This window comes from Colletotrichum gloeosporioides (assembly GCF_011800055.1).
Source record: "Colletotrichum gloeosporioides strain Lc1 chromosome Unknown consensus_36, whole genome shotgun sequence".
In the NCBI taxonomy this organism is placed as follows: domain Eukaryota; kingdom Fungi; phylum Ascomycota; class Sordariomycetes; order Glomerellales; family Glomerellaceae; genus Colletotrichum; species Colletotrichum gloeosporioides.
Window position 1 is genome coordinate 348,815 of NW_025544681.1, and position 18,407 is coordinate 367,221.

General features: G+C 57.3%; 5 protein-coding genes across 5 annotated transcripts; 3 read left to right on the plus strand and 2 right to left on the minus strand.

The window, feature by feature from the left end:
• Positions 1-2,748: 2,748 nt before the first annotated feature.
• On the plus strand, positions 2,749-4,053 carry GCG54_00006012 (Solute carrier family 35 member E3; the record flags this gene model as incomplete). Its single annotated transcript, XM_045406026.1, has 4 exons — positions 2,749-3,021; positions 3,083-3,712; positions 3,763-3,953; positions 4,008-4,053. The coding sequence occupies 4 exons, from the start codon at positions 2,749-2,751 to the stop codon at positions 4,051-4,053; spliced, it is 1,140 nt and encodes a 379-aa protein (XP_045265409.1).
• A 386-nt stretch (positions 4,054-4,439) lies between these two features.
• Positions 4,440-5,714, minus strand: GCG54_00006013 (Ribosome production factor 1; the record flags this gene model as incomplete). Its single annotated transcript, XM_045406027.1, has 1 exon — positions 4,440-5,714. The coding sequence occupies one exon, from the start codon at positions 5,712-5,714 to the stop codon at positions 4,440-4,442; it is 1,275 nt and encodes a 424-aa protein (XP_045265410.1).
• A 631-nt stretch (positions 5,715-6,345) lies between these two features.
• Positions 6,346-8,671, plus strand: GCG54_00006014 (putative glycine--tRNA ligase; the record flags this gene model as incomplete). Its single annotated transcript, XM_045406028.1, has 2 exons — positions 6,346-8,196; positions 8,276-8,671. 2 exons carry the CDS (start codon positions 6,346-6,348, stop codon positions 8,669-8,671), a joined length of 2,247 nt encoding a protein of 748 aa, XP_045265411.1.
• GCG54_00006015 (putative glycine--tRNA ligase) lies at positions 6,562-8,975 on the minus strand (the record flags this gene model as incomplete). Its single annotated transcript, XM_045406029.1, has 3 exons — positions 6,562-8,218; positions 8,262-8,626; positions 8,970-8,975. 3 exons carry the CDS (start codon positions 8,973-8,975, stop codon positions 6,562-6,564), a joined length of 2,028 nt encoding a protein of 675 aa, XP_045265412.1.
• Positions 8,976-15,470: 6,495 nt separating this feature from the next.
• Positions 15,471-18,145, plus strand: GCG54_00006016 (Serine/threonine-protein kinase CLA4; the record flags this gene model as incomplete). The annotated part of the gene is made up of 3 exons (XM_045406030.1): positions 15,471-17,534; positions 17,585-17,684; positions 17,736-18,145. 3 exons carry the CDS (start codon positions 15,471-15,473, stop codon positions 18,143-18,145), a joined length of 2,574 nt encoding a protein of 857 aa, XP_045265413.1.
• Between the last annotated feature and the right edge of the window lie 262 nt (positions 18,146-18,407).

The window sequence follows — 18,407 nt, forward strand, 5'->3', positions numbered from 1 at the left end:
GGGATATGCGCCAGATGATCCGACGATTGATTGCCGGCAGCGAGCAATGGGGGGCTCCCAAGCCCTGACAATAAAGTCAAGAGAAGCTAAATTTGGCCACCAAGGGAGCCACCACCACGTCCATCGAGAGACCCCGTCCCGCCGGCGGTGCGGTGCGGGCTTGCATGCTGCTGCCGTCTTCAGATGAGATTGACGCAGGGGCATTGAAGATCATGGATCAGGACACGGCGAATTCTCGAGAAGCGGTGATGCCAAGTCTTCATCACCTCGCTGTTCTCGCAAGGTGACTTTGGGCCACCGCGTGGCAGTAGGTACTCTAGACTTCTCTGGTCAAGCGTTTCAACATCCCATGTCCTAGACAGTAGGAGTTCTTGTCAACGGTTGACCGTGACAGTTCGAGGCCAAACGGTGGGTGGAGCAGACGGATATACGGGCGGATGAGGCGTGCCGTGCTGTCGTGGTATGCTGTTGCACTGGTTGAATGAAGTGCGACAGCGGCCAAGACAGGTCTCTTTCTCTCGACGGGCTGACAGACGTTTTGCAGTGAATGGTGACAGGGACGAAGGCTTGACGCTGGGCGCTTGGCAGTACCACTGTCGCTTGGCTTTTGGAGATTCGCTGTCTCAGAGAGCAAACCTTCCAATCTAGGAGTTGATTGTTAATTGTTCTCTGTCAAACTTTATTTGGGGAGTCGACAGGAAGTGTTCGAATTGCTGGGAACAGTCCAGCCCGAAGGCGCCGGGTCACTCAACTCAACTCAATTCAACCCAACCCAACCCAGGAGGACGGCACTGTCAGATACGCGGTCATCCTGGGCCGGTTGCTCCGTCGAAACCAACTCTGTGTCAAGGCCAATGGCCACGGTCCACATGGTGACGTGTGCCCACATTGGATCAGATCACTGAAGGTTCGCTGGGATGGCTGCGAGAGCGAAAGAGAGAACAATTAGAGAGAGTTGGGGCGCTTGTCGGTCAGCCCGGTGTTCTCGCGCATTGCCAGACAGTGGCAGGCCCCGTCTCCGTCTGTTCAAGCGCGAGCCGGGGACATGGTGGTTCAAAATTACCTTGGACGCCCATACAAAGTGAATGAACACGACAAGGCTGCGTTCGTCGATCTCATGGTTTTCGCTGATGAGGGCGGGGGGGGGGGGGGGGGGGANGGGGGGGGGGGGGGGGGGGGGGGGGGGGAACCAAAAGATGGTGGTCTCGTATTGTGCCAAACCGCTCGCCGCCCTGCGGTTGTCCTGCGGCGCGAAAAAAAAGGACCATCCCAGAGACCAGACGATACGGCGACATCTGAGCGGGTGTCTTGCGCGTACTGTAAGGTACTGTACCACGGATCAGGTTCAGGCTGCCATCCTGAGTGTTGCAGATTTGATGGGCAAAGCAAACAAGTCTTGCAGATGGCTCTCGTGGATCCAGACGGTGATTGGACTCGAGAGGGGCTGAAGCCTACGAGTTCCTAGTGGCTTGGCGCTAGCCTGCTGCTAAGAAGCATGCTGCTGGGAGACATATGTTTTGGGCGGCGAAAACGAACGAACCTAATAAGCCCCTCGGGTGGGCAAACTGGCTGGGAGTCTGGGAGAAGCAAAATAAGCCCGGGACGCCGTGGACGCCAATCAACAAGCCATGGGGAGCCAGTCTTGCACGTAGTAAGCCGAGAGCCCAAGAGTTTTTGTCCAGGGACGACTCGATGCAGTTGGCTTCGGGTCTGGCGCGCGGTCTGTGATGGCGATCCAGTGTAGGTATCCGTACCTTATTACCTAGCCTGGGGTGGGCGGTACTTCTTTGGTGACTTTCCAGTTGTGCCATTCGTCGTTAGCAGCGACGAGACCGAGCAGTACGTGGCCAGAGAAGATGGTGCCGTCAGACTATTTGCCGTCGCTTGTATTTCGCGCGTTGGTGCGAGTTCCATTTCTCTGCCCCCAAACTGAATCTAACGATTGCTTGCCTGCTTCCACCCACTGCCGTCCCGTCCGTCTCAACAAGCCCTACCTAAATCCCCAAATCCCAGGGACGCGGACGGCGGCCAAGTCGCCTTGTTCCGTCGGGGGCTCCTAGGGCAAAAAAGGCGAGACCAGGGCAGGCAGCGGAAGGCTTAGCTTAGGCTGGATGGAGGAGAGCCCTGAGGAGACGGACAGGCCTGACGAGCGCCGGAGCTTGCGTGCCAGCGTGCTAATCCCCTTCTCTGGCCCCTGCCCGCCTCAGGACCTGCTCTCGCTCTCCTCAGTCGCACCCGCCCGTCCTGCCCCTCCCCTGCCCTTATTCCAGCGTGAGCGTGGTGTACCGCAGTAGGTTCCCAGGGACGGTGGACCGGCGAGGGACTTGCGTCGTCTCCCTCCCACCTTCCACGTCCCAGACCCCTGCCCCTGCCCTCCACTCTGCTACCCCTGCCGCTTTCAGCCCGGGGTACTAGGTAGGTGCGACCACCGCCCGCCGAGACCTGGCAAGCAGAACGCCTCGGACCTTTCCATGTGTATCATTATATCTGCACCCGTCACTCCTCTCCGTGAATTCCGCGCGACCGTCTCCGGAATTTGACAAGACGAGTTTTCTCCCTTGGCTGCATTCCAGCACATGCCCGAGACTCCCTTCGTGTAACCGCTGTCGAGCGCTCCATGGTTGACTGAAAAAGGACCGCCAACCCGTCGATGATCATCGATTCGCACCCCCTACGCCCCCAAACCACCCATCGTCGCTCACTCTCGCGGTCTCATTAACCACTCTCTCAATCCACCAAAATCTCACAATGGCCGACAACCAGCGCACAGAACGAGCGGGGTCCTTCGCCTCGTCCTCCACCGAAACCGCGACCCTTCACGAGCTCACCAAGCTGGATCCGATGGAGGATAGTGTTCAAAACCTCAAGTCGCTCAACGACGAGGAGAGGCTCGCCGATGCTGAGGAGGATGAGAAGCTTCTGCCCTCCAGCAATGAGAAAGAGGAGCCCCCGAAGGCGAAGGCCAGCTTTGCCGGTGCCGTTGTATGGATGGTCGTAAACACCTTGGCCACCATTGGAATCGTGAGTTTGGGGAAACCCTCAGAGACATCGAGGGAGCTGCGTTTGCTAACTTTGAGAGCAGGTTTTCACGAACAAGGCCATCTTCTCCGACCCGCAATGGAAGCTGTGCCAGCTCACCTTTGCGAGTTTCCACTTCCTCGTCACTTTCCTTACGCTTCACATTCTCTCGCGACCCATGTTCGCTTACTTCACCCCGCGCCGGGCCTCAATCAGGGACCTGCTCCCGCTGTCTATCGCCATGTGCCTGAACGTTATTCTGCCGAACCTGTCGCTGGCATTTTCTTCCGTCACGTTTTATCAGATCGCCCGTATTCTTTTGACACCGACTGTCGCCCTGATGAATTTCGTTCTGTACAAGGCGACGCTGCCCCGAAATGCGATCCTGGCTCTCATCCCGGCCTGCCTTGGCGTTGGAATGGTCTCATACTATGACTCTCTCCCCACCTCAGACTCGAAGATCAAGACGACTTCCAGCCTGGGCGTGTTCTTCGCCTTCACTGGCATTTTTGCCTCGTCGCTCTACACCGTCTGGATTGCCAGCTACCACCGCAAGCTCCAGATGTCCAGCATGCAGCTGCTGTACAACCAGGCGCCCATTGCCTCTTTCCTGTTGCTCTATGTCATTCCCTTCGTCGATACGTTCCCCGACTGGATGACTGTGCCCGGAAACCGCTGGCTCATGATTGGCATGGTGAGTCAAACTGTTTTGAGACATCCGAGGATAGCTGCTAATTTTCTCAGTCTGGTGCTTTTGCCTCTCTCATCAACATTTCTCAGTTCTTCATCATCGCTCAAACCGGCCCCGTTTCAAGCACCGTTGTCGGCCACCTCAAGACCTGTACAATTGTCGCTCTCGGCTGGATGGTCTCCGGTCGTGCCATCGGTGACAAGTCGGTCCTGGGTGTCTTCGTTGCTATTGGTGGCATTGTCGGGTGAGTTCTTCAGTAACCTACACCGACCACGTGCATGCGGCTAACCAACTGCAGCTACTCTGTCGTCATGCTTCAGCACCAGAAGCAGCAGCGCAAGTAAACCATCGACATGCGCGGCTTGCGTCATTTTATAACTCGTTCTACTTATTGTGCATTTGAAGCGCAGGACATGACGGCGTTCTGTAGATTGGGGGTCTGTGGGAATTAGAAAGGGTGTACTATGGATGATACCTCTTGTGTGAAACCAAACCTTTCACGGCTCGGCGTCTAGGGAATATGATGGTCGAAGTTATACACAAACAATGAATTGATAACTTTTTTTTTCCCCCTCATCGATCCGAGACATGACACCTAACCCTGCTCCAATTCGTCTGATACGGTCTCTATCTAATGCAACAGAAAAACGCCTTTCGGGGTAGTCCCTGACCAAACACATGCAAGAAATCGCATCTGACTCTTGCGATTCGCTCTCCAGATGAACATCGGCTACAAGTTGAAGCGCTTCCGGTCCTTCTCCATCCTGGCCTTCCACTCCCACGGCTGCGCGTCGTCACCCTCGCTACCGGCTCTTCCAATACCCTTGTCCACCCTCCTCAGCTTCGCGGTGAAACGGGGGCCGACCTCCTGCAGGCCAACGCGGATGCCCTCGACGCCCTTCATCTCGCTGCCCTCCGCCGTGACGATGTTCTTCTCCGTCTCGCGCTTCTCGCGGAAGACGTAGCGGTGGCGGCGCCAGAAGAGGTAGTCGCGCTGGTTGTGGATCGTCAGCACCTGGCGGCCCTCGAACTCGGGCTGGGGTGGGAACAGGCGCTGGAAGAGGGCGGCGGTGAGCATGCCGAGGGGCGTCTTGAAGTTGTTGAGGAGCAGCTCCGGGTAGTGGTTCGTCGGGTTGCCGTGGCCGGGCAGCTTCTTGCCCTCCATGAAGTTGGTGATGGAGAAGGTGAAGGTCGGGCCGGCGGGCAGGTGCACGATGCTCATGCCCGTGAGCTTCTTCTGGTCCTCCTTGAGCAGGACGACGGCGGTGTAGTCGCGGTTCGTGGCGAACTTGCTGATCTCGCGGAGGGAGTACTTGTGGCCGAAGCGGTGGGCGGAGCGCGGGACGTAGGTGGCGTTAGGGAAGACGGAGCGGAAGATGTTGGCCTCGTGGTGGAGGGTCGAGTTGAGGGAGGTGGTGAGGAGGACCTTGGGGACGGGCGGCGGGGTGTCGGTGAAGAGCATGGGGAACTTGAGGGCGAGGGAGGACGGCGTGAGGTCGAGGTTTGTGCTAGTTGTCGAGGGCGCCGCAGAACTGTCTCTCCGCGCGCGCTTCTTCTCCTCGCGTTTCCTCTCGCGCTCCGCCCTCTTTGCCTCCGCCGCCTCCTCGTCGTCCTCGTCGTCTGACGCCAGCATGCTGTCTGCGTCGCTGTCGTCGCCCTCCTCCTCGTCGATTTCACGATCGAGCGCCGCGTTCTGCGCCGCCTCCTCCTCTTCTATCCTCCGCCTCTTGAGCTTCTCCACGTCCACCTGCATGCCCAGGCTGTCGTCGTCGACATCGTCCCACACGCGCTTCTGGTCGAGCGTCTTTGGCTGGTTCTTGGCGAGGCGCTGGGCCTTGAGCTCGGGGTCCTTGTCCTCCTCCTTCTTCCGGCGGAAGCGCCTCTCGCGCTGCTCCTTGTCCTTCTCCTTCTTGTTGAGCACGTAGAGCTCCTTGCGCTTGAGCTTGTTGGAGGTCTTGGTCGAGAGCGAGGCCGTCATAGACCTGCCCGGCTTGGAGAAGCCCATGCCTAGTTATTTGTTGAACAGCGCGGGTGTGACGGGTATTGTAGTGTCAATTGAGGGAAGGGGGGATGCTATCGTAGTCTATTGGTTCGCAGCGTGCTGAGATGCCGGGAAAAAGTCGAAATCAGAGTCCTGGTCGACGCTCGGTGAAAATCAGTTTGGAGAAATTTTGGCGGGGCACCGACCAATCCCTGCAGCAAATGCATCTGAACGGGACCGGGCCCGCGGGGGCCAGGGGTGTCTGTCGGCGAATTGAATTTTCCGTCGCTTTCCCCTTCACTTTCTTTTTGGTCTTCTCTCTGTTCACCCGGTCCAATGCTTGACGCCGTTCACGCTCTGGCGGGACCGGTACCTGAGGTGGGCTGGGCCGATCGCACCGCGCAACACGGCAGGCACTGACGGACCAATGAAATTTTCTGGGGTGGGAAAAAAAGGGCAGACGACATTAAGAGTCACAATCCAGACACAGCAGCAGCAACAATCGTAGCACGCAGCATCGCGCTCCTCGAACTCGAATTGATGCCCTTCTGAACTCCAAGGGGGACGCATATCAGCAGCCTCCCTCTGACTGCAAAGGGCCTTGGCTCTGTGACTCACGTTTCTCCCCAAACCCCACCATAAAACGTAGCCGTTGATGAAGCCCTTTCGTTTTATCGCACACCAGTCTTCTATTCGTTCCACAGCTAGCTTCTGTGCACTTCGGCCGGCCGCTTTTTCACTTGCCCACTTTCAGAACTACCCCTCCCCCTCCTCCACGTCCACCTCACTTTCCTCCCACCACAACCTTTTGCTGCACAGCAACCGCAACCGCACCCTCACCACCTCCCGTCACCTCAACAGGGCCAAAGTCTTAACGAAGAAGCGTGCTGCCGCCGCCGACGACGACATGACGACCCCCGCGACGACCCTCAAGGGCCAGCCCCTCGACCGGCCGACGCTCGACGCCATGCTGCGCCGCCGTCTCTTCTTCACCCCCGCCTTCGAGATCTACGGCGGCGTCGCTGGTCTGTTCGACTATGGCCCTCCCGGCTGCGCTCTCCAGGCCAACATCGTCGACCTCTGGCGCAAGCACTTCATCCTCGAGGAAGACATGCTCGAGCTCGACTGCACCGTCCTGACCCCCCACGAAGTCCTCAAGACCTCCGGCCACGTTGACAAGTTCGCCGACTGGATGTGCAAGGACCCCAAGAACGGCGATATCCTGCGTGCCGACCACTTCGTCGAGGATGTGCTCGAGGCCCGCCTCAGGGGCGACAAGGAGGCCCGCGGCGAGAAGGTCGAGGAAGAGGATGACCCCAAGAAGAAGGCCAAGAGGAAGCAGAAGACCATCGCCGTCAAGCTCGACGACGCCCTCGTCCAAGAGTACAACGAGGTCTTGGCCAAGATCGACAACTACGACGGCAAGGAGCTCGGCGAGCTGATCAAGAAGTACGACCTCAGGAACCCGGCCACCGCCGAGCAGCCCTCCCCTCCCGTCGCCTTCAACCTCATGTTCCAGACCGCCATCGGCCCCTCCAGCAACACCAAGGGCTACCTGCGCCCCGAGACCGCCCAGGGCCAGTTCCTCAACTTTGCCAAGCTTCTCAACTTCAACATGGAGCAGATGCCCTTCGCCTCCGCCTCCATCGGCCGCTCCTACAGAAACGAGATTGCCCCGAGAGGTGGCCTGCTGAGAGTCCGCGAGTTCCTCATGGCCGAGATTGAGCACTTTGTCGACCCCGAGGGCGGCAAGAAGCACTCCCGCTTCGTCGAGGTCGAGGACATCGAGCTCACCCTGCTCGACCGCCACACCCAGCTCTCTGGCAAGACCGACGTGCGCAAGATGAAGATTGGCGACGCCGTCAAGAACAAGGTCGTCGACAACGAGACCCTCGGCTACTTCCTCGCCCGCATCCACCTGTTCCTGTCCAAGATCGGTGTCGACATGACAAAGGTCCGCTTCCGCCAGCACATGGCCAATGAGATGGCCCACTACGCCGCCGACTGCTGGGACGCCGAGCTCTTCACCTCCTCGGGCTGGATCGAGTGTGTCGGCTGCGCTGACCGCAGCGCCTACGACTTGACCGTCCACGCCAAGAAGACCGGCGCTCCCCTGCTGGTGCGCGAGCGCCGCGAGAAGCCCCTCGTCATCGACGAGTGGCAGGTTGAGGTTGACAAGAAGAAGTTTGGTCCTCAGTTCAAGAAGGACGGCAGGGCAGTCGAGGGTGCTCTGATGGCGACAACACAGGAGCAGCGCGAGAAGCTCGCCAAGCAGCTCACCGACAACGGCGAGCTGGAGCTCGAGGTTGCCGGCGTCGCCGACGGCAAGGTCAAGATCAGCAAGGACCTTGTCAAGATCGAGTTCAGGCAACGCATTGAGAACACCAGGGAATACACTCCCAACGTTATCGAGCCGTCCTTCGGTATCGGCCGTATCCTCTACTCGCTCATTGAGCACTGCTACTGGAACCGCGCCTCCGCGGACGGCGGCGATGAGGCTCGTGGTGTAAGTTATCAAACCCCCTTTCCTGGGTCTACATGTATGGCGAATCACGGACACAGCACACTAACATATCTTCAACTAGGTTCTCTCCTTCCCCCCGACGGTCGCCCCTACCAAGGTTCTGATCGTGCCCCTCTCCTCCAACGCGCAGTTCAAGCCCTTCATCAAGCAGATCTCCCAGAAGCTGCGCAAGTTCGGCATCTCCGCCCGCGTGGACGACTCGTCCGCGACCATCGGCAAGCGCTACAGCCGCAACGACGAGCTCGGCACGCCCCTCGGCATCACCATCGACTTCCAGACCGTCCAGGACAACACCATCACCCTCCGCGACCGCGACTCGACCAAGCAGGTCCGCGGCGACGAGGACACCATCATCGCCGCCATCCAGACCCTGGTTGACGGCTCCAAGGAGTGGAAGGACGTCGCGGCCACCCTGCCGGCATTCGAGAGCCAGGAGGTTGAGGTCGCGCAGCGATAAAGAGTCTCATTTCATACGTCACATACCCCTCCTTCTGATGTAATGGATTCAGAAGAAAGACAGACGAGAGACGATAAAGGAGTAAAATTAAGAAAAAGGCTCGCTAGGTAGAATAGCCGCGTGTAGGGCCGGCATCTGTAGACATTCTCAACTGAGTAAAGATGAAAACTTGAACCTTTTTTTCCCCTCTTCTATACTTCTCTATACCCCTCTCTCCTAATGCATGTCCGTGTTGCGTGTGTGACGACATTTCCCAAGCTTCCGGTCTTGGCTGAACACCTGGAGCACAGTAACTAACCTCCATCTCTTCGGATGCAAACTGTCCTGCGAGATCATGCACGGCATACAAGAGACGAAGAAACGTGTGTGAGAAAGACGTGAAAGCTTGTGCGGTGGCTGAGTAGCAGCAGCAACTACAACAACTACAACAACAACAACAACAACAACAACATGTCAACAGCAAGCCGCAAGCCCGTGAAGTTCGGGCCAGCTGGCAACGGCCCGCGCGGAAGGAGGGAGGAGGCCCGGCGTTGAGGCTCATCGTATCACCGGCGTCGACGTGACGTGCAGTAGTCGCATCGCGGGGTAAAAGAAAGCGGCAATATACGGAAGTACTCTCGCTAGTAATTCCAGAGTTCCATGCATAGCCGTCCTCGACCCCCGGAAGGATCGCCGGACGTCTCCTCTCCATGCCCCTCCTCACGTTGCCGGAAACCCTCGGACGTGCGAGGCCCCGGGGGCCTGGGGGACTTTTACCACGTTGCTCGAGAGGTAGCCAACGGCAACAGTGGTAAGATCGACTTGCACCACTGCCCTGGGAGATTGACATAATTATTCCAGAAATAAGCATCAGGATGCAACGGCAGCCACGGCGTTGACCGATCATTTCGCAGCACACAGTAATCTTTCGTCGCATCTCTCTCATTCTACGTCTTGGCGCACTGACGGGAGAGGAGAAAGTGCAAGGGCGGCTATCCCGTCTCGGAGGGCGACTTCAGGGGGGCGCCGGAGGCAGGAACCTGCGACAGATCCGCGGATTGGAAACAGGACTGCGCAGTCTGTTCACGCGCCGTTTCGGTTGATCTTTGCCAAAGGCTGAGAGGCTGCGGTAGGCGCGGACGGTTCAGTCAACCACTCATCGCACCTTGACAGATCCATGGTGCTGTACAATGACCAATGAGGATCAGCCGGAAGAAGGGAGAACGCAGCCGTCAGGAATCTGTCAGAAAAGTTCAAGGAAGAGAATGCGGAGATCGTTGCTAGATCGGTTCATATCGTAGCCTCCTAGCAAGTGTCTCTCTCTAGATTTACTTTCCGGGGCAGTCGGCCGAGGGGAAACTCGAGGCCGTCGTCCGAGGAGTTGCTGGGCATGGTGGGCTTGTGCTCGTCTCCTTGGGTTGCAACGTCGTGGTTGCGGCGTGCACCAGGGGAGAGTAGTGGGCACGCGCGTCGATTGGCGATTGATCTGCCCATGCGTTGCAGGCAGGCAGTCGATCTAGGTAGAAACATCAATGCTAGTGATGCGAAATGCAGCGCTGCGTATTGAGCGGGTACGATACGCATCGGCGTATGCGGAGACCGTAGGCGCCCTCCCATAATGCGGTGCTGTGTGACGTTGAGCTGTGCTTTGCTTTACGTTGCCCTTCTCTGCCGTCCTGGGACGGAAATGGGGTGGAAAAATGTGAAACACGTCTGCGATCTGGGTGCGAGATGGATGAATCGCTGACAGGAGGGCGCTACTGCAAACCCAAGGCACGTCCCTCACATTCGGTAGCATCTCGACTCCTCGAGCGCGCGCGCAAGTCAGTGGTTTGCAGACTCGAGCTTCGGCCGCCTGTGGGGGTCAAACCTTGAGGACTTCAGAACAAGGTCCATGGCTGTTGCGACTCGGGCGATGCCGATGTGAAGAGAAGGTTCTTGACCTCGAACTGTGACAGAACTGCGTCCGTCGTTGGCGTGTTCTCTCCTCGATGTGGTCTGCTCCATTATCCTTTGTCGGTGCCGTCGTGGTTGTCCAATCAGGATAGCCGGACGACATTACTGCCCGGGGGACAACAGAGGTCGAGACCATGGGCTAGGAAACTCAGAAGTCTGGATTGATCGACTCGACAACACATAGTCTTTCCGACAAAGAACTTTCGAGTCCATGGTTCGTAGCCCAGATTAGGCAGGTGGAAGGTATGCGGCGGGTATGTGGTTGTTGGTGCAGGGATCAAGACGCGAACGAACCCCGGAATTCCAGTCATTTGGCCAAGATTGCGAGGATGAGCGGATGCCAAACAGTTGGCGTGAGTTGGGTTTCGATTTGCATGCTGGCAGTTCGGAAGCAAGGCCGGCAAGGCCCAGGGAATGATGGGGCAGCGATCGGTCACACGAGAGAGTGTTGTTACTGGTGTGTGTGTTCTGTGCAGGCGTCTCTGGACTGGTGTGTCGAGCATAGATTAGGCGCGGAGGTTTATTGTTAGTTCCACTGGCCCTAGTCCTGTCAAGTTTTGAGGTGACGCTCAATGGCAGGTTGTTCATGTGTTTGCTGCAGCCGGTGGAGTCCCTTTGTCTATTGCGACTTTCAACTCGGGGCGTAAGCAGGTCGGCAGCGCGAGTGGCAGGTGCTTTCCTTCCTTCAGCCAGGATGACGTTCGGCGGCTTGCTTAGACTGTTATGTAAATGCCAGGCTAACTTATCATGGCCGACACGATCCCAAGGCCGCCCAGTGGTTTAGATGTTTGGGTATCCCCGTTTGCACGTGCATCAAGAAAGCAAGTGCCGCGAGTTCCCGCTCGCCACTAGACGGGGACGCTGGATTGAGTCTCGCAGGAAACGAGAGGAGCGAGGCGGCGGTTGACATGAAATGGCCTTATCCAAGTCTCAAGAGCCAGGGGCCGGTGCTGCAGTTACCCGCAGTGGGGGTCGCATTGGGTCGGTTGTCTTGTCTCTTGTCTCTGGGTTCTGCGTCGGGAGGTGCATCTTGGGTAGGAGCGTAGTTGAATGACGGAGCTTTGGGTTTATCGCGGGGGCTCCTGACGTCGCGTCTCTAGCAAGAGGTGAGTCGCAAGGCGAGTGTCAAGGTGATGGGGGAGGCGCCCACCGCCGAAGGACCGAGACGAGGCGGAAGGATGGACAGGCGTGACGTTCGGCGATGACGGGACGAGGAGGTTTTGCTCTGTTTGGAAGTCGGATATCCATGTCAGTTGCGCCTGGAACGAGGAGGCGGACGCAGAGCTGCAACAGACAAACAAACGTGTCGGACTCCCGCTCCGTGGGAAACAAGACGGGACGAGGTCGCATCAGAACACTGCGAAGTTCGCCTCGGATTTGTGGATGCGCTGAAGGAGAATGGAAACAGAAGGCCGAGTGAAGGACGTGTAAAACAGGTCAAGCCGTGGCCAGAGCATTTGTTGTGCCGTGCTCTGGTTTCCACGCAAGTGTGGCTTGCCTCACCGTGACACCTTCATACTGAGACTCCAGTCCTACAACCAGTATGGAGGTCAGAGGTTGGAGAGCAAGCGCCGTAGACCGTCACACCCTGGTTTGTCGACCAAAACTGGGTGCAGGATTGGGCTTGCGCTTGTTGAGGGGGTAGGCATGTATCCTGCACAGTGCCCGTCTGTCTTTATCGGAAACTGGACGGAGGAGATGGGGTAGCTTGGGGGCAGGTTCCCCGCTATGACGTCTCACGATGCAGCGAGGGCCATCCGTGCCGAGACGAGCTGGCTACTGTGCAGAATACCTTTCCAGGGACTATGGGGAAGTCCACCCTAGGTAGGGGAACACTAAGGTACCGCAGCAGGTACGTACCTGCCGTGCTCAGGCAAGTGGATGAGAGGGGCCGTCTTCCCCTCGCTCCATCTCAATCCCGCCGCGAAAGATGCAGCACGCACTGTGAGTGGCTGGAGGCCAGCCAAGATGATCAAGATGGCACAGAACGAGATGCAAGATGGAGCACGCGGTGCCTTCGACGACAGCCCCAAGCCAACTTGTTTAAATTCGGGTGAGCAGTGGAAGTCAAAGAACGAAGCAGCGGTGTCAGGGGAAACCAACAGATGGGAATGATGAAGACGAATCCATTCCTGCCCAACCTTACGGATACCAGCAAGATGTGACTTCCACGGGAGACGGTGGCCTCTCATTCGCCAGTCGTGCGGGAAGTCTTCAGTTCGATGCGTCCAGGGAACATGTCCCCCTCCACCATCTGTACCCAGGGCAAGGTAGATTTGGTTCTTTCTTTCTTTCTTCCCTCCCCTTCCCTGCACCTGCACCACCTTCAGGTTCAAACTTCAGGTGTCTTCCTGGCAGGCCTGGTCTTCTTTTTTCCCAAGCACCCTTGGTGGCCCTTACTTAAGTCGACTCCCCTGCATGTTCCCATTTTCCCCTCCGCTAGGCACGGCGCTATGTGAGGAAGCAGCAAAGCGTCCCGCGAGGCAGGTACCGTCTGGGTCACTTTCCGCAGCGGTGTCAACCATAGCAAGTTTAAAATGTCCGTTGCTGCGAATTGTGCCACTCTGGAGTCGGGTCGGATCCCACGCAGCAGACCCTTAATAATTCTCCTAGTCTTGCTGCAGATAGCCCCTTTCGAACTTTTGCATATGCCTTGTGGATGGTATTTAAAAAAAAAAAAAAAAAAAAAAAAAAAAAAAAAAAAAAAGGGNGGGGGGTTTTTTAAAAAAAAAAAAAAAAAAAAAAAAAAAAAAAAAAAGAGAGAGATAGAGAGAATCGCGCGCTTGACAGCATCCATTTGGCCAAGACCAAGGACCATGAACCACCAACCAAGACCCCTTGACGCGGCCCTACATAGTACATGCCTCTCCCCAAATAGCCTCGACACATCAACTCTTGGCTTGGACTCCAGGCCCCAATTGCAGGCCTTGATTCTGCATTCTGAGCGTGTATCCGCCTCCCGTGTCATCCAGATTTATCTTTATCTCAACCGCGTCAGAAGGTCTTCAGCAACTCTCCAGCAGGAGTCGAAGTGGATGGGCTGCAGCTGCATCCGTACCTTACCTTAGGTGCCTTAGTAGGTAGAGACTTGAGTAGTGGTGTACGGATACAGTACTTCTGCTTGACCTGGGCTGCACATGCTTCCCCTCCCCTCCTCTCGGCTGATCGACCACGACTAGAAGGCGTCCAACAACAAGGCGTGTGTCGCCCCTTTCCTCCAAACCACAGACACACAAGACCAGACCACTGCCAGACAGACACCCCCATCCGATTGCCGTCCTTGAATCTCGCTGCTCTCTCGCTTGCTTCATCCTTCTTTCCCTTCTTCTTCCTCTCCTCCTCACCATCCTTGGAGTCTTTGCTCGTCTCATCCTGTCCTTTGCTGGCACCGCTGCACCGTCGTCAAGCTTTTGTGTTGTTTGGCAACAGCCCCCTTATTTGGCCACCCTCTGGCCATCATCCATCGACCTGCCGTCAAAGAGCCTCTGGTCCGGTACGGATAGCCTTCGAGAAGCTTGAGGTGCCCACAGCTACGCTACTCACTACTTACATGCCCCTGTTCCATTGCATTCCCCATTCTAAAGATACCTGCACAGGAGCGACAGGGGCAACAGCAGCAGGCCACCGAAGAAGAAGAAGAAGAAAAGAAAGAGGAACAGATACCCAAGGATCTTGACGTCCGAACCAGGCCCAGGGCGTAACGGTAACCACAGCCCACAGCCCACAGCCCACAGCAGGCCAGCAGGCCCAGCATATTAGCGGAGCCCCAGGAGGCGCAAGTACAGAGTACCAACGAGTCTACGAAACATCGCGTGTTCCATACCTTAAGCCATTGCCCGGGGGCTCGCATCCGAGGACAGCCACAGAAACAACCCGCCTCTATTAAACTGTAATCGCCTGCCATTTCCCTGCGAGGAAAGCTGGAAGAGAAGAGATGGCGACGCAGAACAGGTAAGCATCTCCCTCTTGCTTGGTTTGTTGGTCTTCCGTTGCCTTCCTACCCGACCCGACCTTGCCTTGCTTTGCCTTGCCTGCGTTGGACGCTGTGCATTTTGCCAACGTCGGCTCTGCACCACATTGCATCGCATCGCATCGCATTTCATCAGTCTAGTCTGTCTGTCGGGCTGTCTGTCTTCAGTCTAGGTACTGTCCGTGTTCTCTGCACTTGCACCAGCATCTTAGCACCTGCATCATCCCTTCCCCCTCCTCCGTTGTTGCTGGGCTGCATCCCATCCATCCCCAATCCCGATTCCTGCCTCTCCGCCCCCCATTCCACTACTCCCGTCCCTCCCTCTACCGCAATCGGCCGGCTCTCTCTAGGTTGGGCTTGCAGGCACACCACGCATCAATCAGCAGCAAGCAACAAGCAAGCAACACCAGCCCAAGCAGAAAGCGGGCAGCAAAAAGCAGCCCAGCCCAGCCCAGCCCAGTCCTCCTAGCAGTCAGTACTGCGCCGCACAGCACAGCACACACACACACACACACACATACACTGCTAGTGCCTAGGTGTCTTGCCTGTCTCTTTTGCCTCCCTCCAGCAGCGAAGCGACTCGACTCGACTCCTTCAGCGAGGCTAGAAGTGGGGTTAATTTCGACTCGATCTGTCATGGCGCACCTCACCGATTGTCAACCGCCAACAGCCTGCTAATTGCGCTGTTCCCATTCCACACCTTTGCCTCTCCATATCCCAATCAACCCCCCCTTTTGCCGTCCTTCGCTTCACCCGCTTGTCGTCGGCGGCAAAACTTCACACTACTTTGTTGTCTTTTTGGTTGTCATCCTCCACAAAGTCGTTCCGCCCATTCGAACACTTCCATCGCATGCAGACCGCGCCCGCCTCCGTCGTCGTCCACGCTGCGCAATCATGGCTAACGAACGCAGTGTGTACTCGTCCGGCCAGTTCATGAACCCAGGCCCGGCGCCACGACCTCCGACCGATCGACCACGTCTAAATCTCGTTCCCAACAATAATCTACCAGGCAACATGGCTAACATGGCCATCTCTCCCATCCGGAGCACCGCGACCTCAACCTACACCGGCTCCACCATCTCCCTCCCGATCGCCCGACAACAGTCGAACCAGATGGATGGTATGGGAGGCGTTGCCGTCAAGAAGGAGGGCTGGGCCTCCGTGAAGGAGTCAAAGAACTTCATCAACCCATGGAAGCAGAAATACCTCATCCTGCGCAAAGAGTCGCTCGACTTCCACAAGGCAGAGGGTGGCAAGGTTTCCTACACCCTGTTCCTCAAGGATGTCGTCAACGTCGGCCGTGTCGAAGCCGCCGGCACCATCTTTGAGATCAAGAGAAACCCCAGCGGCTCCTCCAACAGCCCGGGTGAGGACGACGGCCAGACCAAGACGTTGCAGATTCGTGTCAAGAGCGACGACGACTTGTACGAATGGATTGATCTGATTTACGGCGCCTGCCCTGGAATGGGCGGTGTCAGCAACCCCACCAACTTCTCCCACGCCGTGCACGTTGGTTTCGATCCCCAGACCGGCGAGTTCGTCGGCCTGCCGCCCGAATGGTCGAAGCTCCTCAACTCTTCCGCCATCACCAAGGAGGACTACGAGCGTAACCCCCAGGCCGTCTTCGAGGTCCTCGACTTCTACTCCGACCTGACCAAGCGCGCCGAGAACCCTCAACAATACTCTAGCCTTACCCCTACGCCCCCCGCCGCCAACCAGCAAAACAAGCAGCTTGGATATGGAGGTGGTGGTGCCGGCGTGGCGCCGCCTCGCCCTATGCCGCCCTCCCAGGCCCAGCGTCAACCCAGCTACAACACCCAGCCCTCATCACAGAACCAGCCGCGGCGGCCGTCGCCCACCGAGTCGCAGCAGCAGCGCATGCAGATGCAAGGCATGGCTTCCAACTACCAGCCCGACCCTCGCGAGGAGCAACGCCTCAAGCAGCTCGAAGCCCAGCGTGCGAGAGAACGCGAGATCGAGGAGCAGAATCGGAGGGACTTGGAGGTCTTCAATGCCTCTATTCCCAAGACCAAGACGCCCATGGCTCAGCAGGAGATCGGTGGCTACGGCGGTGGGTCTTCGTCCATCCCTCAGACGGACAGGTACAATCCCTCCAGGGCAGCGCCTCCGGCACCGAAGCCGACACAGCAGCAGCAGATCAATGGTCTGCGTGCCCAGCGCCCGGCACCGTCGCCGCCAACCGCCGGCCAGCCTGCGCGACCACCAATGCAGTCGCAACAAAGCTCCAGCTCGATGCGGGACCCCAACCAGCAGCAACGCATGCCCCGTCCAGATCAGCCCAGTCAGCAGCAGCAGCAGAGGTATCCCCCCAACGGCAGCCCCCAGCAACAGAGACAACCTCCTCAGGCTCAGGCTCAACCGCCATCTCGTCTGCCTGCTCCTGTCAAGCCCCTGAACGTCTCCAAGGCCCAGCCCGCACCCCAGAGCGATGCGGTCAAGGCCGCAGAGGCTGCCCTCACGGCCAAGCCAACCCAGCAGGAGCGCCAGAAGGACGTACGCATGTCCACCATGTCCGAAAGCGAGGTTATGGCCAAGCTCAAGGAGGCTGTCTCCAAGGACGACCCGAATCTCTCCTACTCCAAGCAAAAGAAGATTGGACAAGGTGCTTCTGGTTCAGTCTACGTTGCCAAGGTCAAGGAGGGTGCTGTCTCGCCTATTGCTCGTGAGGTTCTGCGCGCCCAGGGCATCAAGGCTCAGGTCGCTATTAAGCAGATGGATCTTGCTCACCAGCCCAGAAAGGAGTTGATTGTGAACGAGATTATGGTTATGAAGGACAGCAGACACCGCAACATTGTCAACTTCCTCGACGCCTTCCTGCGCAACAACAACGCCGAGCTCTGGGTTGTCATGGAGTACATGGAGGGTGGTGCTTTGACGGACGTCATCGACAACAACCCCAGCATTACGGAAGAGCAAATTTCCACCATTTGCTTGGAGGTTAGTACAGTCGACACACGCAGATCGTACGTGGTAACTAACTTGAGTAGACTTGCCGTGGTTTGCAACATCTTCACTCCCAGAACATTATCCACCGTGACATCAAGAGTGACAACGTCCTCTTGGACGCACGTGGAAACGTCAAGATCAGTATGTATCCCGAATCAAGCCTCACACACATTTTGCTAACGAACCCCATAGCCGATTTTGGTTTCTGCGCCAAGCTCACTGAGACCAAGTCGAAGCGCGCGACCATGGTGGGAACACCCTACTGGATGGCGCCCGAGGTTGTCAAGCAGAAGGAGTACGGCCCCAAGGTCGATATCTGGTCGCTGGGTATCATGGCTATTGAGATGATCGAATCTGAGCCGCCCTACCTGAACGAGGAGCCCCTCAAGGCTCTGTATCTCATCGCCACCAACGGCACGCCGCGCCTCAAGAAGCCCGAGAAGCTGAGCAAGGAGCTCAAGGCCTTCTTGTCTGTCTGCTTGTGCGTAGACGTCAAGAGCAGAGCGTCTGCGGACGAGCTTCTAGCTCACGACTTCCTCAAGCACGGATGCCCGCTCGGCAGCCTTTCCGAGCTTCTCGCATTCAAGAAGCATGCCAAATAAACTGGTGTGCACTTCCTCTTGAATAGGCTCACTGAGATGCCGTTGCATCAGCAGTGACATGCGGCGTTTACGGAAGTGGTGATTTCGTGCAATCACACCTGGGACAAAAAAAACAAAAGAAGACCCGACCTGCGCGCCCCTGCACGAAGCTCCCTCTCACCCATTCACTACGACGACGTACTCATGAATCTCTCCATTTGAATCGACGCGGATATCCTTGACACCCTTCTGACTCACGCGGGACGACAAAATGTTTCGTTCA